Source organism: Bubalus kerabau, chromosome 18 (assembly GCF_029407905.1).
Source record: "Bubalus kerabau isolate K-KA32 ecotype Philippines breed swamp buffalo chromosome 18, PCC_UOA_SB_1v2, whole genome shotgun sequence".
In the NCBI taxonomy this organism is placed as follows: Eukaryota; Metazoa; Chordata; class Mammalia; order Artiodactyla; family Bovidae; genus Bubalus; species Bubalus kerabau.
The window spans coordinates 21,969,675-21,991,712 of record NC_073641.1 but is presented as its reverse complement, the minus strand read 5'-3'; the positions used below and the strand labels follow the sequence as shown (position 1 = coordinate 21,991,712).

The 22,038-nt window shown below is 40.5% G+C and overlaps 1 protein-coding gene across 2 annotated transcripts in view; it reads right to left on the bottom strand.

The window, feature by feature from the left end:
• PDE4D (phosphodiesterase 4D) overlaps positions 1 to 22,038 on the bottom strand; it is an 849,844-nt gene that overhangs the window by 260,225 nt on the left and 567,581 nt on the right. For both annotated transcript variants that reach the window (XM_055555248.1, XM_055555247.1), the window contains exon 2: positions 9,439 to 9,630. In XM_055555248.1, the coding sequence (XP_055411223.1) occupies positions 9,439 to 9,630 (192 nt within the window). The remainder of the gene's footprint in view (positions 1 to 9,438; positions 9,631 to 22,038) is intronic.

The window sequence follows — 22,038 nt, the reverse complement described above, 5'->3', positions numbered from 1 at the left end:
GAGGTCAAAGCTAACTGCACAATCATTTACAAGTTTCAATAGTTTATCTTCACACTGCCTTTTTCTCTAAAGTTACAGGAGTTGAGGAAAGCTCGGGTGCCTTTTTTTCCCCACAATTAAAATTAGATTTCAAACACTGAGAAGCATCTGAGTATGGAGGAAATTCAGAAAATTGTATGCTAAATATTAGGGCAAACTCTCCTAAAGACATAATAGAATTTTAGTAGCCTTAGCATGAAAATAAGGGATTACTAGTAAGTTTGGTCCGGAGAAGGTGATGGCACCCCACTCCAGTACTCTTGCCTGGAAAATCCCATGGACGGAGGAGCCTGGTAGGCTGCAGTCCATGGGGTCGCTAAGAGTCAGACACGACTGAGCGACTTCACTTTCACTTTTCACTTCATGCATTGGAGAAGGAAATGGCAACCCACTCCAGTGTTCTTGCCTGGAGAATCCCAGGGACGGCGGAACCTGGTGGGCTGCTGTCTCTGGGGTCGCACAGAGTCGGACACGACTGAAGCCACTTAGCAGCAGTAAGTTTGGTCAATCTCCATTTTTTCCCCCTCTGACTTAAGAACTTTTCATAACTAATATTTATCTCTACATGTTTCCTAAGACCTCAGGATATATCACTTCGGCAGTGATAAGCAAGCAATATTATTAGAACACATAATTAATTTGCTATTTTCAAAGATTGGAGCATAGTGCAATGATAACTCAAACAAATGTTGTGATAACACATAAAAATGGACTATTTTTACCCTGTGGCATTAACAAACATGATTATTCAAAACATCAGAATATTAGAACATCCTTTTATGATTTTTTTTAGTATGAAATTAGGAATATAAAATGTGTATTCAGCTGCTATTTTTAATTCCTTAATTTAAAAATCAAAAAAGCATATTTAACTAATTTATAAGTATTTTTAGCCATTTATAGATCTCTTGTGTTTTGAGCTAGAAATAAAACAACCCCAGGGACTGGAGAAAGAAGTGGAATTTAAAAAAAAAACAACAAAAAAAGAAAAATAAGAAAGAAGGTAGCAAAACAGTATTCTAGCAGCCAATGTCGTTAGAATATTCTGTCAATAGACTTCTTGAGATTTAAAGGCTGTGTGAGTTTAGGGTCTGTATCAATACCCTAATAACAATAAAAATGATAGTAACTTGCCAACCTCCAAGGACTGGTAGAGGAATCCCAGGTTATCTGGCTTACTACCAAAATAATATCACTCTTGGCAAAAAAAAACAAAAACAAAAACAAACAACTATTTTGTCTACCTGAGGTGAGGAATAGGATAAATTATCAATTCTAGAGCTCATCCAGAAGTTCACGACTGTGAATCTACTGAATTTTTTCCTTTCTCTTAACAAAATATCTCTTTACAGAGATTTGATTTAACTCCAATCCTAAGAACATGAATAAATAACTTGAATAAGAGGTTCTTAAACTTTCTCAATTCATGACACTCTTAATATTTCAGTAATTTATATCCTTGGTGGCTCAGTAGTATAGAATCTGCCCACAACGCAGGAAACTGCCTGAAATATAGAAGACTCAGATTTAATCCCTTGGTCAGGAAGATCCCCTGAAGAAGGAAATGGCAACCCCCTTTAGCATTTTTGCCTCGGAAATCCCATGGACAGAGGAGCCTGGCAGGCTACAGTCCATAGGGTCACAAGAGTTGGACAGGGCTTAGTGACTAAAACCACCAAACTACCACCACCAATTTTCTACAGCACCCCACCGGCCAAAAGAAATAACTAACAGTGGAAATTATTAAGAGTTCAGTTCAAACTATTTAATATGGTTCTGTCTCAACAACTGAGCACCCATTGAAGACTACAGAACTTCTCACTTGGGAAGGAGCTTGCACATTGCCTCCCTCGCTTCCTGCTTCACACTGATTTTCTGCAATGCTTGCTTCTTATCACAACAATTATCAACAACCCAGTTGTGCAAAGATATGATGTCACTGAACAAAAATTAATGATCTAAAGTTGAAAACGGAAATGATTTCAAGCTGTTTGTTCTGCAGGTGACTGACAGATGTTTCTGTGTTTCCCTTGAAAATTTCAAGTATCTGTCGCTCACCATGTGAGCTCCCTCAGGATACCTAAGCCACTCTGGCCCTAGAGTCATTACTCTTATACCATCGAGTAAGAGGTGAGAACACTTCCTCAGTTGGGAAAACTCAGGAAATGGGCAAGGAGTTATCTGACCACAGCTCCTTTCTATATTTACATAATGGCAGAGGACGTTTAAGGGGCTTCCCAGGTGGTGCTAATGGTAAAGGACCTGCCCGCCAATGCAGGAAACATAAGAGATGTGGGTTCGATCCCTGGGTCAGGAAGATCCCCTGGAGGAGGGCATGGCAACCCACTCCAGTATTCATGCCTAGAGTATCCCACGGACAGAGGAGCCTGGCAGGCTACGGTTCACAGGGTAGCAAAGAGCTGGACACAACTGAAGCAACTTAGCACACATGTGTGCAGAGAACTTTCAAATGGCAGATCAAGGTTAGAAAAGAGAAAGATGCTCATTAGCATTAACAAGATCTAAAAATGTAGTTAAGTGGAGCTACAAACTTTTCATACAGATCCAGTGAGGACTAGAATCTTTGTAATGCAACATTTCTTTTTATTTTCAGAGATAGCTCAGTAAGACCAATGAAGAATAATGTAACCTGCCTGTAATAAAAATGAATAGATATGTAAGCAATCATTCTTCCTTTTTCAAATTCAGTACTAGAGGCTACATCACCTCTACTCAATAGTCACAGGAAAAGACTAAGAGCAGCTACAATTGAAAACTCACAAAGGCTCAAGAGATGGTGAGGGACTTGCTACCTGCTAACTGGTAAGGATGCCGAACCTGAAACTCCAATACTTTGGCCACCAGATATGAAGAACCGACTCACTGAAAAAGACTCTGATGCTGGAAGATTGAAGGTGGGAGGAGAAGGGGATGACAGAACATGAGATGGTTGGATGGCATCACCAACGGGATGGACATGAGTTTAAGTAGGCTCTGGGAGGTGGTGATGGACAGGGAGCCCTGGCATGCTGCAGTCCATGGGATCGCAAAGAGTCGGACACAGCTGAGCGAGTGAACTGAACTGAACTGAAGGAAAGGACAGAAATTTGACATGGGGTTGGGGGATAGTGACTCCTGGGTGGGAGAATGACCACATGGGACACTGCAAAGGCTGTTCAGTGAGATCGTATATTTCTATATGGTGACAGGGACTAATTAGCTAGACCACCAAGTGTGCCCTAGCTTTTTATGGTACATCGGGTCCACTCACCTCCTCCTCACTGCCCCTCCACACCTCCCCTATATGTATCAGTATGTAAGTACAAGTAAAGGGCTAATTAGATTACCTAGATTCTCTGTATTACTGTTTATTCAACAGAAGATGGGGGACTAGAGGTCCATTATACAGATGAACTGAAAAATGTTCTTTTTTGCATTATTATTGGGGCATAATTGCTTTGCAATGTTGTATTAGCTTCTGCTCTACAATGAAGTGGATTAGCTACATTTATATATACATCTCCTCCCTCTTGGACCTCGCCTCTCATTGCACCCATCACAGAGCACAGAGCTGGGCTTCTTGTGCTTTATAGCAGGTTCCTACCAGCTATCTATTCGACACATCTACTCCAGTATTCATTGCAGCTCTATTTATACTAGATAGGACATGGAAACAATCTAAATGCCCAATAACAGGTGAACAGATAAAGAAGAAGATGTAGTACATACACACAATGGAATATTAGCCATAAAAAGGAACAAAACTGGGTCATGTCTGTAGAGACACAGATGAAGTGTTTGTCATACAGAGTGAAGTAAGTCAGAGAAAAACAAATGTCATATATTGACACGTATGTGTGGCATCTAGAAAAATGGTACAGATGAACCTATTTCCAGGGCAGGAATAGAGGCACAAACGTAGAGAATAGACCTGTAGACCCCGTATGGGGGTGGGGAAAGGGTAGGACATACTAGGAGATTAGGATTGAAAACTGCTTTGAACTGATGTGGTTTGACTGACAGTTTGTATTCAATAAACTCTTAGTTTTATGACTAAATTCTACTTTTCTTGTCAGTGATAATACTCCTGTTACTTTCTTCAGTGGCTCATATCTGAGTATTGGCGAATGCAAATAACATTACAGCATTAGATCAAAAGCAACAACAGAAGTAACTATTATCCAGAAATTAAGGTAGTTTTAAATGCATTTTGAAGAATTTAAGAGGGAAAAACTACATATCTTTTATGCACTTATCCATGTATTCTGTAATTTTCTCCATGTTTCTTCATGACAGCACATGGGTAACCTTCTGTTATAGCACTTATTTTATAAGTAGTATTTCCTACTTTTATAAAATACTTGTTTATGCTTTATGATAGTTCAAGTTTACTTTTTATGTATTTATTTCTTTAGTGTACTCATGATAATCATTAAAAATTTACCTATGTCTTATGGTTCCAAATAGGAAAAGGAGTACATCAAGGCTGTATATTGTCGCCCTGCTTATTTAACTTATATGCAGAGTACATCATGAGAAACGCTGGGCTGGATGAAGCACAAGCTGGAATCAAGATTTCCAGGTGAAATATCAATAACCTCAGATATGCAGATGACACCACCCTTATGGCAGAAAATGAAGAGGAACTAAAGAGCCTCTTGATGAAAGTGAAAGAGGAGAGTGAAAAAGTTGGCTTAAAACTCAACAGTCAGAAAACAAAGATCATGGCATCTGGTCCCATCACTTCATGGGAAATAGATGGGGAACGTGGAAACAGTGTCAAACTTTATTCTTTTGGGCTCCAAAATCACTGCAGATGGTGATTGCAGCCATGAAATTAAAAGACGCTTGCTCCTTGGAAGGAAAGTTATGACCAACCTAGACAGCATATTCAAAAGCAGATATATTACTTTGCCAAAAAAGGTCTGTCTAGTCAAGGCTTTGGTTTTTCCAGTGGTCATGTATGGATGTGAGAGTTGGACTGTAAAGAAAGCTGAGTGCCAAAGAATTGATGCTTTTGAACTGTGGTGTTGGAGAAGACTCTTGAGAGTCCCTTGGACTGCAAGGAGATCCAACCAGTCCATCCTAAAGGAGATAAGTCCTGGGTGTTCATTGGATGGACTGATGCTGAAGCTGAAACTCCAATACTTTGGCCACCTCATGCAAAGAGCTGATTCATTGGAAAAGACCCTGATGCTGGGAGGGATTGGAGGCAGGAGGAGAAGAGGACGACAGAGGATGAGATGGCTGGATGGCATCACTGACTCGATGCATGTGAGTCTGAGTGAACTCCGGGAGTTGGTGATGGACAGGGAGGCCTGGCGTGCTGCGATGCATGGGGTTGCAAAGAGTAGGACATGACTGAGCGACTGAACTGAACTGAACACACCCTGGGCTTGTCCCTGGCTTCCATCTAAACCCCAATTGTTTCACCTTTGCTGGAGCTGGAAGATATGACTTTCAACCTGGTTCTTCATCCATCCAATATTACATATTATTATCTATGGGGTTTTCCAGCAATTTTCTTTCTAGTATTCTTATCCTATTCTCCTTCTATATTTTTTAGGTTTGGGGGCCATACTACAGAGCTGGTGGTATCTTAGTCCTTCAACTAGGCATGAACCTGGGCCCTGGCAGTTAAAAGTGCTGAATCCAAACCAGTGGACTGCCAGGAAACTTCCTGTTCTCTTTATAATTGCAGTGTGGCTCTTTTAAACTCTCCCCCCTATTCTTAAGCTGCCCCATCCTCTTTCCTTTAGTTATCAATGGCTATACTTTCTTTTTTTTTACTGAAGTACAGTTGATTTATAATGTTGTACCAAGCTCTGCTATATAGCAAAGTGACTCAGTTATAGACATATACTCTTTTTTATACTTCCTACTTGCATGAAAAAGTAGATATCATAAACCCTCAATTCTCTAAATATTTTACCCATCCAGCTCCAAATTTATATTTCCTCTTTTCACTTGTTTTCATTGTTCTAAAGAATGCAGTACTTGTCTGTACTAGTTTTCCAAGGTTAGTTCCTTCACTTGAGCTCATGATCATACTTTTGGTAGCAGCTACAACTCCATACTTAACCCTTGTGTCCCTCAGCTTACCTGTTCTGAATTAAAAAAATAAATTTCCTTGAACTCAGTTTTCTCTCAAGCAACTTTAATTCTCTTTTCCCTTTTAACTTACTAACCTTTTAAAGAGATGCTTGCACTTGCTGATATCTCCACTTTCAATTCAGTCCTCCACTAATTCTATTCTTCCAATTCTACTATCCCACTAAGATGCTTCTTCCAGTGGTCCTCCCAAACTTAGTCACTGCAAACAGTAACTGGTTCTTCGAATTTCTCCTGATCCTCTGCAGTGTTCTCTGTCCTTTTCCTTTAACTGTTGTCTTGTTCCTCCTATAGCTCCAGCCCCATTGTGTACAAGTCAAATTCCTTATGCTGTCTACCTTCTACCCTGTCCCTATGTCAACATCATTGTTCATTTACAAGTTTGGGGTCAAAACTTCAGCACTCTCTTTGGTTCTCCTTGCCCACTGGTTGTCTCCCTACACACACACAACACATACACACACACACACACACACACACACACACACAGCCTCTTGCCTCTGGATTAAACTGTCATCCCACCCCAACTTCCTTGTACACACACACACACACACACACACACACACACACCCTTGCCTCTGGATTAAACTGTCATCCCACCCCAACTCCCTTGACTTGGGCCTCCATCGTATTAAGCCTGTTATGTTTCTATGAATTTCAACATGAACTCTTTCCCTGTAATCACTTCACGTTACTCAATCACTCAACAATAGAGTAATCAGAAGCAATAAAAACAAGAATGGGATCAAGTGACCCCAGCTAATCACCTCTGTGATTGATTCTGGTCTTTCTCTCTTGCCACGTTTTCCTACCCACACCAATCAAACTGTCACTCTTTAACTGAGCCATGATTCTCCTTGCCCCACATTATCCAAATGTTGCCCTCTTGGCCTGGCTTTCCCTGGTTGGCAAACTCTCCTTCTCCTCTCCTTTTCTCTTGTAGTTTTGTAAATGCCTCAAGGATGGTGCTTCTCACATTTTATGACGAAACTCTAAACTGTCAGCCCTCCTGCCCTGCCTCTTCTCTGCCCCGTGCAGACTGGAAGCTATGAATACATCTAGTTGCTCAGTAAGCATTTTTATTACGTGTGAATAAACGACCATCTTAAATTTCAAACCTAAGAAAACAAAACAAAGATAACAGAAATAGGACCAATGGGAAAAGGAGGTTGTTTTGTAATGAAGAAGAGTGGACACCATCAATACAATGAATTAATGATGAATATGGACTAATTGGGGCCTCCCAAATGGCTCAGTGGTAAAAGAATCTGCCTGCCAATATAGGAGATGCTGGTTTGATCCCTGGGTTGGGAAGATCCTCTGGAGGAGGAAATGGCAACCCTCTGCAGTATTGTTACCTGGAGAATCCCATGGACAGAGAAGCCTGGTGGGCTACAGTCTATGGCATTGAAAAGAGCAGGACACGACTAAGCACGCATGCATGTGCGTGTGAAGGAACAGCTGAACAAGGAAGTCTAAATCTCTAGCAGGCAGTGAGGTGCTATAGTTCTGGGGCTCAACTGAGGTTTCAGGGCCAGAGATACTGAGCAGTAAGTCATCTGATAAAAGCTGATAGCTGAACATATACATAAAAGAATTTTCCAAAGCAGAAAAGGGTCCGTGTCTATATGTTGGAGATAATATGTTAAGAAGTGATAAGCAGAATCAGTGAAGAAGAGGGCTCTGAGCAGCAGGGAAGAGAGCACACAACAGTGATGGGAACTAGATTAAATGCACCTTGTATTTCCTCTGATAACTGGCACCATGACTTCTGCTTTATGGGTGACTGATACATATTATTTGAATTGGGATGATTTTCAGAGGTCAATATGAACTAAAGATACATTTCAGAATATTAAGGTAACACAACATATAAGGATATACAGCAAGTAGATGTGGATCTTGGAGTGGGGTTGGAAGAAAGTAGAGAGATGTAATTATGGAAAAAGTTTCACTGCCAAAAAAGCAGATTAAAAAAGGAGAGTAAATTGGGTAGCTTTTGAAAGATGGAGGAGACAGGTGCACAGAGGTAGGTAATGACATACTTTTACCTGTAGCCTGCAAGGACAACAATTAGGACTTAAAAAATGTTTTCTCACTAATTATTTGACATAAAACCTGTCATTTCATAACATTATTAGTTATTTGAGATTAAGAATCCTCTCTTAGAGTTTTCTTCTATCTCCTGTAATTGTCAAACAAAGACAGTTACACAATGGGAATTTTGTAATTCAGAACCTGAATCAAACTGATTGTACTTTAGTTGCTCATTCCTAGGGAGAAGACAGTATCGTCATTTTATAACTATTAATAAATGGCAACCAAGAGCCATTTCATTTCTAGAATCTCATGTAGACCTATTGGGATAACCTAATGACCAGTTAGAATACCAAGAATAACACTAAACATTCAGGGACCCCATATTCTTCTAAGATGTACTGCAACCTATCCTGAGCTTTTGAGATGGTGCCGTGAGAAGATGCTGTTGTTATTGGATGGATGTGCAGAAGAGGAAACTGGACATTAACTCTACACACAGGCCAAGTGATCTTAAATGACAGCAAAGGTACTAAGTAAGAGTCAGGTCCTATTTAGAAGCCTCCAGAAACTAGAAAACTAAAGAACATTAGAGTAAACAGGAATGGAATGTGCTGAGAAAATGAGCTAATGATGGTATGTGATCTGTAAACCAGCTTATCTGTTTTAATTACTTTCCAAGCTGTGCCATGTCTTAAACGATATTCAAGCCTGTCCAATGTTTTCTTTACTTGCCTCCAGTGATTAATATTCCAAAAATGGTTTAATTTAGGCAACCCTCCACAAAGATCTCTCAAATGAGCCAGCAAACCAGTGCTAACATCTGTGTGGTACATCAGTGAAGATGCATTCAAAGAGACACACATGCTAATATCATGGGGACTTGCAAACTGAGTTTAAAGCTTTTCAAAATATTCAGAAAGATTCACATGGTTAGGTAGCTAAATCTCAGTCAGGTCCTACACGAATATAAGCTAACGTTTTCTGTGTAAATGCCTCCATTAAAAATTTAATTCTCACTTTCCCCAGACAATATATTCTCTAGGAAAAATAAATGTCCTACCAAGAGTGAGAGCATATACAAATTCAATCTACTGTTTATCTTCAGTTTATACAATTTTGCCCATCATCCTTTTTAAATTAGAGAATGATGCAGTTGAGCAAACATCATTGGTTCTATCAACTCTAGAGAGAAATTTACTTGGTTTCCTCTAAGAGTTTCGTTGTCCCTTTGCTCAGCCTCATACTTACATGTCACTGGCAATGGAGGAGTTCCGGGACATGGACTTTGGCGAGAGGTCATAATCGCTGTCGGAGCGGTACAGGAAGGACTCCCGACGCTGACTGTGGACAAAGTTTGCTTGGAGAATCAGGCCAGATCCCGGGCTGGTCATGGGATCCAAGGGACTCCGCCCTGAAGATGTGCCATTGTCCACATCGAAACTGTCAACAAGGAAGAAAAGGATGATGTTGCCGTGAACTGTACATTGATGTTTTAATAAAGGGAGATTTCATTTTAGGAAGTAGGAAACCTAGCAACTGATTCCTTTTGTTAAAAACATTATAATACCAGAATACACAAAAGAAAAATAACATACCGACTTCATACACTTGTCCTCCCAAGCTTTTGAGTATTTCTGCTAACTGACCAGATATAAGATACATAGATCGCTCTGAACTCAATTTCAGTTATAAAGGAGCCATTCTGCAAAGACTGGTTCTCCTTAGAAGTCCTTTTATATAGTAATTCACTAAATATTTGGGTTCAGTTCAACAAGTGCTCATGACATGTCTAATATGCTTGCTTCCCCAAAGCTGAGCTTCTCTGGAGTAGGTTCTCCACTCCTACCTACATCTACTGAATCACTAATTTCTGTTGTAGCCACTTCCCTCCATCCCCACTGCCAATATATTAAGTTCAAGATTCCATCAACTCTCATTTGTATTATTATAAGAGTTTTAAAAGTAGTCTCTCAAATCCCTTTTTCACCCAGTATGACTCTCCTTAAAATGTAAACCTTACTGTAATTCATCAGCTAAAAATCTTTCAGTAGCTCACTGTTGTCCTCAGAATAAAGGTCACACTCCTTGGCTAAACTGACAGAGTCATGGGCATCTGTCCTCAAGGACAATGAGCCCTTTTCCCAACCTTGACGTGCAATACTCTTCCATTGAGCAGTTCACGTTCCCTTCATACTCAACCACCGCCTCCCTGTCGCAGGCTCTCACTACCTAACCTTCTTCTCCCCAGTTACTCGGCACTACACTCTCCTGCCTGACCATTATTCATCCTTTATGACTTAGCCTCCACTTGAAATACTGACTTGATACCCCGGAGCTCCATGAGATGCCCTTCCTCTGCACCCCCAGGACTCGTTCCTAACTCCCTACTGGTGGGGTTTATAAGGAGCTGGAAATAATTACCACGTGATCTCCATTCCTAGACTGTGAGCTGAGAATGAAGATTCTAGGTGTTCTAAGCACTCACACGGCACTTCAGAAAAGTGGTTTGAACTAGTGATCAAATGAATGAAAGGCACGATGCTCAGCAATATAGAGTTTAGAGTCTGGGGAGAAAAGAACTACAGATGCCCTTCTTGATATCGCACACTTTATAACCGAGATAAACTTGCCACAGAGTTCTTCTAGTCAAACATCAACCAGTATTAAAATGAAGTCAACTCTTGTGTGTTCCTATAAGAAGAGGATGTTAGTTCACGATAGCCTAGCAAGTATGTGGTTTAAAAATTTGTTAAATGAGTAAATGAGTGAATGAATTCAAGTCCAGTTGTTATCAATGTTTTCCCCATTAGAATCTTTATCTAAACTATCAACTAGCTAATTTTTAAATATTCTTTTGCTACTAGATTCATTAATAACAGTATTATGACCCAAAGACTGAAGGCTACAGTGGAAGAATTATCCAGATGCTTGATGTTTCATGAATCACCTATGATTCTATGACCAAATGAGAACACTGACTCTAAATCAATCCATCTAGTAGAAAGTGAGCACGCGCGCACACACACACACAAAGGAAAAACTCAAAAATCTAGCTTAGCCAGTCACAAACATGTTTTTCAATTAAAATTTTCTTAGAATTTTGTCACTTTACAGATGCATTTATTTGGTCCTTAAAGGACAATGAGAGATTACCTACAGATTCCTTTTATAGACGAGGATGCTGCTGCTGCTGCTAAGTCGCTTCAGTCGTGTCCAACTCTGTGTGACCCCATAGACAGCAGCCCACCAGGCTCCCCCGTCCCTAGGATTCTCCAGGCAAGAACACTGGAGTGGGTTGCCATTTCCTTCTCCAATGCATGAAAGTGAAAAGTGAAAGTGAAGTCGCTCAGTCGTGTCTGACTCTAGCGACCCCATGGACTGTAGCCTACCAGGCTCCTCCATCCATGGGATTTTCCAGGCAAAAGTACTAGAGTGGGTTGCCATTTCCTTCTCCAATGCATGAAAGTGAAAAGTGAAAGTGAAGTCGCGCAGTCATGTCCGACTTTTAGTGACCCCATGGACTGCAGCCTACCAGGCTCCTCCGTCCATGGGATTTTCCAGGCAAGAGTACTGGAGTGGGGGTGCCATTGCCAGAAGAGGATACCAGCTCCTAGAAAGGTTAATTGACCAAAATTACCAAGCTAACTGGATTATCTACTAGTCCTGAAGTTCTCTCAGCTATAAGGCATAATCGTGTAAACCACAAATGTGTATTAGCAGTGAAAAGAAAGTGAAAGTAGCTCAGTCCAACTCTTCGCGACCCCATGGAATAGTCCATGGAATTGTCCAGGCCAGAATACTGGAGTGGGTAGCCTATCTGTTCTCCAGGAGATCTTCCCAACCCAGAAATCGAACCCAGGTCTCCTTCGTTGCAGGCGGATTTTTCACCAGCTGAGCTACTAGGGAAGTCCTAGGTGACACCCCAAAATGGACATCTGTTGCATGTGGACAGACACTTCATGCATCTGGGATTTTAGCAATCCTGAGGAAGGCCAGAGGGGAAGGATTTCTAATTATTACAGAGACTTATACCGGATCTCTGTCAAGTTCTTCTTGGATATGCTTAACTCAACAAGCATTTATTAAATACCTACCATGAGCACACTGAGTTACAAAAATAAAGGCAATGAGATTAATCCAGGCAGGGATATCTAAGAAATCTTCAGGGAAGAATGGTATTTAAAGAGGGATTTTGAAGGCATTCAGTATACAGTTGAAAGACACGAAAGACCTCTGCTTGGGGAGAGGATAAGGGGTGATTTCTGCTCTAAGGAGATAGTCATGGCAGCTCTTCAGCATGAGGAGGTTTTAATATGAACATATAAAACAAATGTTTACACTGATTTCCCTTCAATATCAAAATATGCTTACTGTTTTAAAAAATAAAAGATAAGTACCCTTTTCACACCATGCAGAAACGGAAGTATAAGAGCTATAGGAGCATGGTTTGTGGTTCCGTTTTTCTCAGTTCACCTGAGGAAATACCAATATACTCCCAAATCAGTAATTTGTATTATTATGTTTTCAATTAAATCAAGAAAGTCTTAATTTAAAAAATTTCTCCACTGTCAGTTTTGTAACAAATACTGCTAAGTATCTTTAAAATTTTAACCTTTCTTTTTCAGTTATATTACCTATTAACACCAAACATTTATTAATAGGTCATAAAACACTTGATACAGGATAGTCCATGGGCTTTGCTAGTTTTCTTTGCAGGTTGTAGTATAATAATTTGTCCACTAGAGGGAGATCATTTTCTTGAGGAAAATCTATTATAAACTTAAAAGTCAAAACTATTTATTTCTTAAAGATTCATGAAAACAGCCTTTAAAAAAATTTTTTTAAATCCCTTATAGGTCCATAGGAAGTGATTACCAGATATCAATAAAAACACATTAGCCTAAGAAATATTAATATTAGCTTTACAGATTGCTGCTGCTAAGTCCCGTCATTCGTGTCCGACTGTGTGACCCCATAGAGGGCAGCCCACCAGGCCCTGCCGTCCCTGGGATTCTCCAGGCAAGAATACTGGAGTGGGTTGCCATTTCCTTCTCCAACTCATGGAAGTGAAAAGAGAAAGTGAAGTCGCTCAGTTGTGTCCAACTCTTCACGCCCCCATGGACTGTAGCCTACCAGGCTCTTCCATCCATGGGATTTTCCAGGCAAGCGTACTGGAGTGGGTTGCCATTGCCTTCTTCATTTACAGATTAAAAATGACCTAAAAATGGTCACTGTTAGTAGGTATTCACTCTTACTTTTTAAAAAATGAGCTCTTTTGTAAATATTAGAACTGAGGATCTTCTCCTGGAAGAGATTAGGTTGAAAACACATCAAGGCAGTAATTCATTCAGTGGATAGCAAATTAACTGAGACTTAATTTAGGCTGAAAATATGGATGATTTCAAATAAGCTACTCATTTTTGAAATGTAACTTTATAAACAATGTCATGGTATTATTAATAAAACAAGTAGGAGATGAGGCGTAACCCTAACCTTAGATGTTGGTACCAAAGACGTCAGTTGTGAATTTGCCAAACACATTCTTTGGCAAACACTTCAATATAATGAATCTTCCTTTGACTCAATGCCAATTAGATGGAGTCCAGGGATAAGACTGGACTGCAAGGAGATCCAACCAGTCCATCCTAGAGGAAATCAGTCCTGAATATTCACTGGAAGGACTGTGCTGAAGCTGAAACTCCAATACTTTGGCCACCTGATGTGAAGAACTGACTCATTGAAAAGACCCTGATGCTTGAAAAGATTGAAGGTGGGAGGAGAAGGGGGATGACAGAGGATGAGATGGTTGGATGCCATCACCAACTCAATGGACATGAGTTTGGGTAAACTCCAGAGTTGGTGATGGACAGGGAGGCCTGGCGTGCTGCGGTTCATGGGGTCACAAAGAGTCGGACACAGCTAAGAGACTGAACTGAACTGAAGGATAAGATTAGCAGAAGTTTGGGAAAGTAAGTACAGAGGTAGGGAGAGTGAGAATATCTGAGTATAATGACGATGGTGAGAATAATAATCACAATGATAATAAAACATCTAGAACACTCTCCAGGAATTATGCTGTGTTATATATACGGTATCTCATTAAATCCCCACAATAACCCTTTGAAGTGGGCACTATATTTTCCATTTGACCAATGAGGAATCTCTGTCACAGAGAACTGACTCTATGTTAAGTGACACGTTCAAGGCCATACAGTTTGTAAGTGGGTTTTAAACTCAAGCTTTCTGATTTCAGGGCCTGGGAATGTCTCTATTGCAAAGCCTCCTGTTATTTGTTACAAAAATAGAAAAAAAAAAATCTCTTAGCTTCCTAACCTTGACAGAATTTCAAATGTTAACTCATTGAAAGTAACATTCTGATCAATTTATGGATTAAGTATGCCAAGGCTAATTCTGGGGCTTGGTCTTTATGACCCTCAGTTTTGGAATTCCAAGATCCCTATTTTCCCAGTTATGAACACAGTGGGAAGGCGCAAGAGTCTGTTACAACCCCTGTGGTAGGTTTCTTTCCAGAGTCTGAGAGCTCATTTGGAACAGGGAGGGTTGGTGAGTCTGCAGAAGGTAGAGGGGTGGTTAAGAGTTGTGACCCTGCCAGCCTGCTGCAATCAGAACTGCTGAAGGCTGTGTGCACTCGGCACTACTCATGACCATTCACTCCACTCAGGACCCTTTCTGTGGAACCTGCCAACAACAACAAAAAAACCCCAAAGAGTATACAAGCAAATTGACCAAACTGCTCCCCAGCTCTCTACATTGTTCTGAATCAGCAAAATTATTGGACTACATGTCCTGATTCACTTTCCATTTGGCCTCCTTCGCTATTCCCACACTGTGTTTCCTGACCTTGCAATCACTGGTCCACTTAGGGCCATTTCTCTCTTTTTTTGCCTGATTTTAGACCCTGCTCCTCTGGTTTATGCATTTTGCATCTCTTCTTGCCCATAATGTGGAGTCTTTCCTGAATCATGGTTCTGCTGTTTTCATGGATAAACAGCTCATCTCATGTTGCCTGGCCATCAGGACCTTATACGTGACGCTGATCCCAGGAAAGGAGCTGGATGGAGGTGAGCCACATGAAGAGTCCAGTGGGGCCGCTTCAGGGAGCCCCAGTGTAAAGATGTCCCATTTCCAAAGCAGCTCTGAAGAGCTCCAACAGGGAAGACCCTGGAGAGAACCCAGTAGCTGCTGAATGCTGGAGGGAACCCTGAAAGCCTCCACTCATGCCAGGAACATCTCAGAGCTGCTTCTGTCACTTTGTATTAACATCAAGGGTGCACTGACAACAGAGATCTTCCCACTGGGAGGTGGGGAGATAACCAAAAATATTCTAGGACATTCACTTGGGAATTAGAAAGCAAAGCAAAGCAAAGTTCAGTCGCTCAGTCATGTCCGACTCTTTGCAATCCCATGAACCACAGTATACCAGGCCTCCCTGTCCATCACCAACTCCCGGAGTCCACCCAAACTCATGTCCATTGGGTCAGTGATGCCATCCAACCATCTCATCCTCTGTTGTCCCCTTCTCCTCCTGCCCTCAATCTTTCCCAACATCAAGGTCTTTTCAAATGAGTCAGCTCTTCGCATCAGGTGGCCAAAATATTGGAGTTTCAGCTTCAACATCAGTCCTTCCAATGAACATTCAGGACTGATTTCCTTTAGGATGGACTGGTTGGATCTCCTTGCAGTCCAAGGGACTCTCAAGAGTCTTCTCCAACACCACAGTTCAAAAGCATCAATTCTTCTGCACTCAGCTTTCTTTATAGTCCAACTCTCACATCCATACATGACCACTGGAAAAACCATAGCCTTGACTAGACGGACCTTTGTTGACAAAGTAATGTCTCTGCTTTTTAATATGCTGTCTCAGTTAGAAAACATGGTCTAAATTTCAAATCATGGTTCTACCACTTTTCTAGTTGTATGCTCTTAGGCAGTTACTGTACTAAGGCTCCATTTCCTGATAAGGACAATTACAGTATCTAGTTTTAGGGCCCTATGTAATGTTTAGAAAGCATTCAGCACAGTGCCTGGCAGCTAGCACCTTCCCAATATATAGGATCTATTGTTACTTTAACTGTTATCACTCTTTTGCTTTGAGGGGGACTTTCCATCCAGACTGTTCCTGAGCATGCTGCCTTGGGAAGAACCTACTGGGGAGGGTGGGGTAGGGGAGAGAGGGAACTGAGAGCTGGAATCGACCTTGGCAATCAATGCGGTGACAGGTGCTGGAGCCAGACCGCTCTCACAACTTGAGCTGCTTTTACAACTTAGCTGTGTGTCTCCACCCGACTCTGTAATTCCAGTGTGATAACATCCGGGGAGAGGGTGGAGACTGTTGATTTTTCTCTAGATATTCCTCACTGAAGAAAAAGAACAATTTCCTGCTAGGAACGTGGAAGGCGTGGAAATCCCAACATCCTGGGTGGGGCTCCAGGCAAAAAGAATAAGCAGGAACAATCCTTCAGATACCAGGCCACTGGGTGTAGCTTGGTACCTGTACTCGCTGCACAATTACACTGCTGTTTATTTTCCTGTACCTGACTCTTTTGCATATGGTAGCCCATGTTGTTGGCTCTACGATGGAATCCATTTTGGTGCTTTACCACTCAGGATGAGGGGGCTGATTTGCCCCCAAGCTTAATGAAATATAAGCAGAGTTGGATAATTATTTAAAAATATTTTTTTCTCTCTATAATAAGTGTTTTACCCACTGTTATCAATACTACTATGAAACCTGTTTCTAATCAACACCAGTGATATTTTCCATTCAGGAATTTCTTGCAGATCGAGTACTTTCTCTGGAGTAAAGAAAATACTGCTTCTTCCAATTCCCTACCTCAATATTTACTTTTCTAGGGTTATCTATAGAGATGAGATTGTAGAAAACAGCATTTTACAGAGAGGTGCATGAATGGCAATCTTCCTCAAATCAATCCCAAAGCTCCATTTCAAATTTGTATAGGACATCATGAGAGCGCCTAGTATCCGGGACGTTAGTCAAGTAGAAAGTAAGTGACGCTGTGCATGTTACCTTGCATAATATGTATATTTGCATGAAGGATGTGTAATTTTACCCTTTGTTTTCACAGATCATTTTTTATAAACAAAGGCCTGACACAAAGGGGAAAGCTGTATGCTTCTTTATGGGTAAAAATATCAAATGATCTCAGGGAGCATAGTATTTGTTTCTGACATGCCCACGACTGAGTCACAGAGGCCAATAAAGAGAGTCAAGTTGAAAACGATGGCGTGAGTTTAATGTTTGGGTTGGAGGCCAAAAGGGACAAGCTGGACTTGCTTTGTAAGTTTTTGCCAAACGGGATGGCAAAAGGCCAATTTTTCTAAAAGGTTCAATCTAAACTTTAAAAAGCTCAAACTCAGAATTATTTTATTTGAGGTTTACAGGTGATTTATTTAAAAAAATTATTGAAGTATAGTTGATTTATGATGCTGTGTTACTTTCTGCTGTACAGCAAAGTGATGCAGTTATACATATAAATATATCCATTTTTAAAATATTCCTTTTCATTATAGTTTATCATGGCATATCATTATAGGACTCTGCTATACAGTAAGAGCTGTTGTTTTTCCATTCTATATATAAAGGTTTACATTTATTAACCCCAACCTCCCACTCCATCCCTCCCTCAAACCACTCCCTCTCCACAGCAACCACCAGTCTACTCTCTGTGTCTATGACTCTGGTTCATAGATGCTAAGTTGCTTCAGTCATGTCCGACTCTTTGCGACCCTATGGACGGAAGGCCGCTAGGCTCCTCTGTCCATGGGATTCTCAAGGCAGGAATACTGGAGTGGGCTGTCATGCTCTCCTCCAGGGGATCTTCCTGACCCAGAGATCAAACCTGCATCTCATGTCTCTTGCATTGGCAGGCAGGTTCTTTATTACTAGTACCACCTGGGAAGCTCCTGTTTCATAGACAGGCTCATTTCAATTTGTGTCATATTTTAGAATCCACATATAAGTGATATCATATGGTATTTGTCTCTGTGACTTGTTTCACTTAGTAGGATAATCTCAGCCTCTTCTATCCCTGGTTGTTCCTTGAACACATGTGAGCACTCCCTCCCCAGAGCCTTGGCATTAGCCAGAATATTCTTGACCCAGGTATCAGTCCAATGCCACCTTCATGATGAGATATTCCCAGACTCCTTTCTTGAAAATTGCCACTCTAATCTAGCCTTTCCTAGCCTTCTAGTGAGAGAAACTCTTGTATATTGTTGAAGGAAATGTTTGTTGGTATGGTCACTATGGAAAGCAGTATGGAGGTTCTTCAAGAAATTAATAGAACTACCATATGAATCATCAATTCCAATTCTGGGTATATAATATCCAAAGGAAATAAAACCACTATCTTGAAGAGGTATGTTCATTGTAGCACTATTTACAATAGTCAAGATATGGAAACAGCCTAAGAGTCCAATGACTATGGAATAGATAAAGAAATACACACACATATATGGAGTGAATATTATTCAGCTATAAAAAAGAGAAATTCTGCTGCTTATAATAACATGGATGAATTTTGAGGGCAATCACACTAAGTTAATAAGTCAGAAAGAGAAAGACAAATACTGTATGATCTGATTTATATGCATAATCTAAAAGAAGCCCACAGACAACAGAGAATAGATGAGCGATTGTTGGGGGCTGGGCTCCAAAATCACTGCAGATGGTGACTGCAGCCATGAAATTAAAAGACGCTTACTCCTTGGAAGGAAAGTTATGGCCAACCTAGATAGCATATTCAAAAGCAGAGACATTACTTTGCCAACAAAGGTCCGTCTAGTCAAGGCTATGGTTTTTCCTGTGGTCATGTATGGATGTGAGAGTTGGACTGTGAAGAAGGCTGAGCGCTGAAGAATTGATGCTTTTGAACTGTGGTGTTGGAGAAGACTCTTGAGAGTCCCTTGGACTGCAAGGAGATCCAACCAGTCCATTCTGAAGGAGATCAGTCCTGGGATTTCTTTGGAAGGAATGATGCTAAAGCTGAAACTCCAGTACTTTGGCCACCTCATGCGAAGAGTTGACTCACTGGAAAAGACTCTGATGCTGGGAGGGATTGGGGGCAGGAGGAGAAGGGGACGACAGAGGATGAGATGGCTGGATGGCATCACTGACTCGATGGACGTGAGTCTCAGTGAACTCCGGGAGTTGGTGATGGACAGGGAGGCCTGGCGTGCTGCGATTCATGGGGTCACGAAGAGTCGGACACGACTGAGCGACTGAACTGAACTGAACTGGGGGCTGGGAGAAGCGGGTAAGAGAAATGGGTAATGGTGGTTAAAGGGTAGAAACTTCCAGTAGTAAGATGAATAAGTTCAGGGATATAATGTACAACACTGTGACTATAGTTAATACAATACAGAATTTGAAAATTGCTAAGAGAGTATATTTTTAAAGTTTTCACCACACACACAGCTGTCACTATTTGAGGTGATGGATGTGTTAAAATCTTATTGTGGTAATCATTTTGTAATATATACAATACAGAATCACTACTTGTACACTTTAGACTTACATAATGTCATATGTCAATGATATCTCAATAAAGCTGCGAAAAAATAAAGGGGCCATAAAAAAATAGGATTTGCCCCCATTTAACAGAATCTGTCTTGAACATCTTCCTGTCTGTCCTCCAGTCAGCCATGGAATCAGGAGTAGGAACCTGGTTTCATGGTACTTTGAGAGTGTTTTGAGTAAAGTAATGCCCCCCAAGTTCTAACTTTTGCAAATTTTACAAAATCTATAACTATGTGCAGTGGTTATTATGCCTGTCTTCTAGGATATAGAATGGGGCCCAGCCCGTGAAGGGCTCTAAGCTTGATCTTCATTAGCTTCCCTGTGCATTTGAGGCCATAACAGAATGGGAAAGGACAGGGAAACAATGGAATGACTGAAAATGGGGATGTGGCATCATATTTTCTTCCTAAAAGATATATTATTATTAAGGCTAATTTTTTCCCTAATTCTTTTTTTTCTTTATTTTTTTGATAGCCAAAAAGTTTCCAAAGCATACCCATACTTTTCATAACTTTGCTTGCTATACGCTTATGCTCCTTCTTCCAGATGAGTGATCCCACCAGGTAGAATGCTAGAATCACTTTGAAGGTCTGAGAAGGATCTATTTTAAACCATATGTCTCTACAGAGATCATGATTTTCTCTTTGAGAAGTGGACTTTAAAACGTGGTTCTCAATCTCATTTCTGGCTATTCACATATTTTGACTTACTAAGAATTAATTTTCAAATGGCTTAATTGGATGAATAATAATGATCAAATATTATAAGTCCTTTGTGAAAGTATCATTAAATATCATATATTAAGTAGATTAAATGTCTAGATAAGTCTATAATAACTGAAAACAAAAACTGTAATAGTTCTACCAAAATTGCCTTTAAAAATAGAATGCAAATCTGACTCTTTGCCACTATTGAATACGAAAATTTATACACCATGTTTTTCTCTGAGTCTGGATTCTCTCTCAAACAGGTCAGGAAACAATTAACCAAGCCATACTATTAAATCTATTTTGGAGAAGTGATATCACTCAGTTTCCAACCTCAATGATCCAAACAGATGGGTTTTTCCACTTTAATGAAAGTGGAAGAGAACAGGGAAGGGCTTCAGAGAGCCGTGTGGCCTGAATTAGATACCATTTCTTCAATTTCACCATGGTAGAGCAATTTTAAGAATGCTCTGATGGTTATACGCGATCAGTGCTTTCACAGTTCTTTAAAATATACCACAGAGAATAAAGACACAGATGTAAATGTCACACCAAGCAGCCTATGATTCATTGTGCTATGAACCTACTGATATTTGCTTTCCTTTGTGATTTCTTACATGAGGTGAATTATACGAGCTTGCAAATGACCCTTCAAATGTTTTAAGACATTGGGATGGACTGCCAAACAGCTGTTGGACTGATCCACTCCAACAATGATTTTGAAGAGTAAAGATATATATATATTTTTATATTTCCTTGAAATGGTTTTATAATCCTGACTAAAGACAACACAATGTTGGAAAAACATAGAATTCAACAATCAAAGCCGTGAATATGGCAAATTATGCTCGCCATCTGCCAAATTCCAGTCTCTGCTTGTTCCTAGGCAGACAAGAAGTCCTCATTTCTAGGCTTCTTCTGCAATTAGATTTGGTCATGTAAGGGATAGATATGACCAGAAATCTCACATGCCACTTCCAGGACTGGCTCAGAATTCCTTCTGAGTGCCTGGCTATGGGTTGTTCTTCCCACTTCTAGTTGGATGCTGAAGGTTCTGCAGCGACAAAGGATGGTAGGAACACAAACGAAAGGATCCTGGTCCCCAGATGACAGCAAGGAAGAGAGCTGCCCTGTTTTCCTACACACCACCCTAGATAGTTACTTGGTGAAAAATGAACTGACTTTAAAAAAAAAAAAAAAAGGCACCCCATTGAGGCCCAAGTAAAACTCTGCCTCTTTAAATTCTACTGTCTTCATACTTGATTGAGATTTTTCTCTTTAATGTTCCTTCTTTGTGCTTATTTTCATGACGTTTCTTATCATCTAGTGCTGAAGAAGTATTGGAGAATGCATTCATAGCCATTATACACAGTGGTGGTTGTTCTATAAAGAGGGAAGGTCTGGTTCTGTTTTGCATTGATGAAAATCAGGAAAGCTAGAGAGGACCAGTTGAACATGAGTCTGTCTGTGGATCAGAGACAAGGAGTTGCCTTCTCCAGGGATTTGGATCCATGCTCCACTGAAGTCAATGAGGTCTTAGAAAGATGGACTCAAACTAGGCTTGTTTTGCTTTGAATGGGA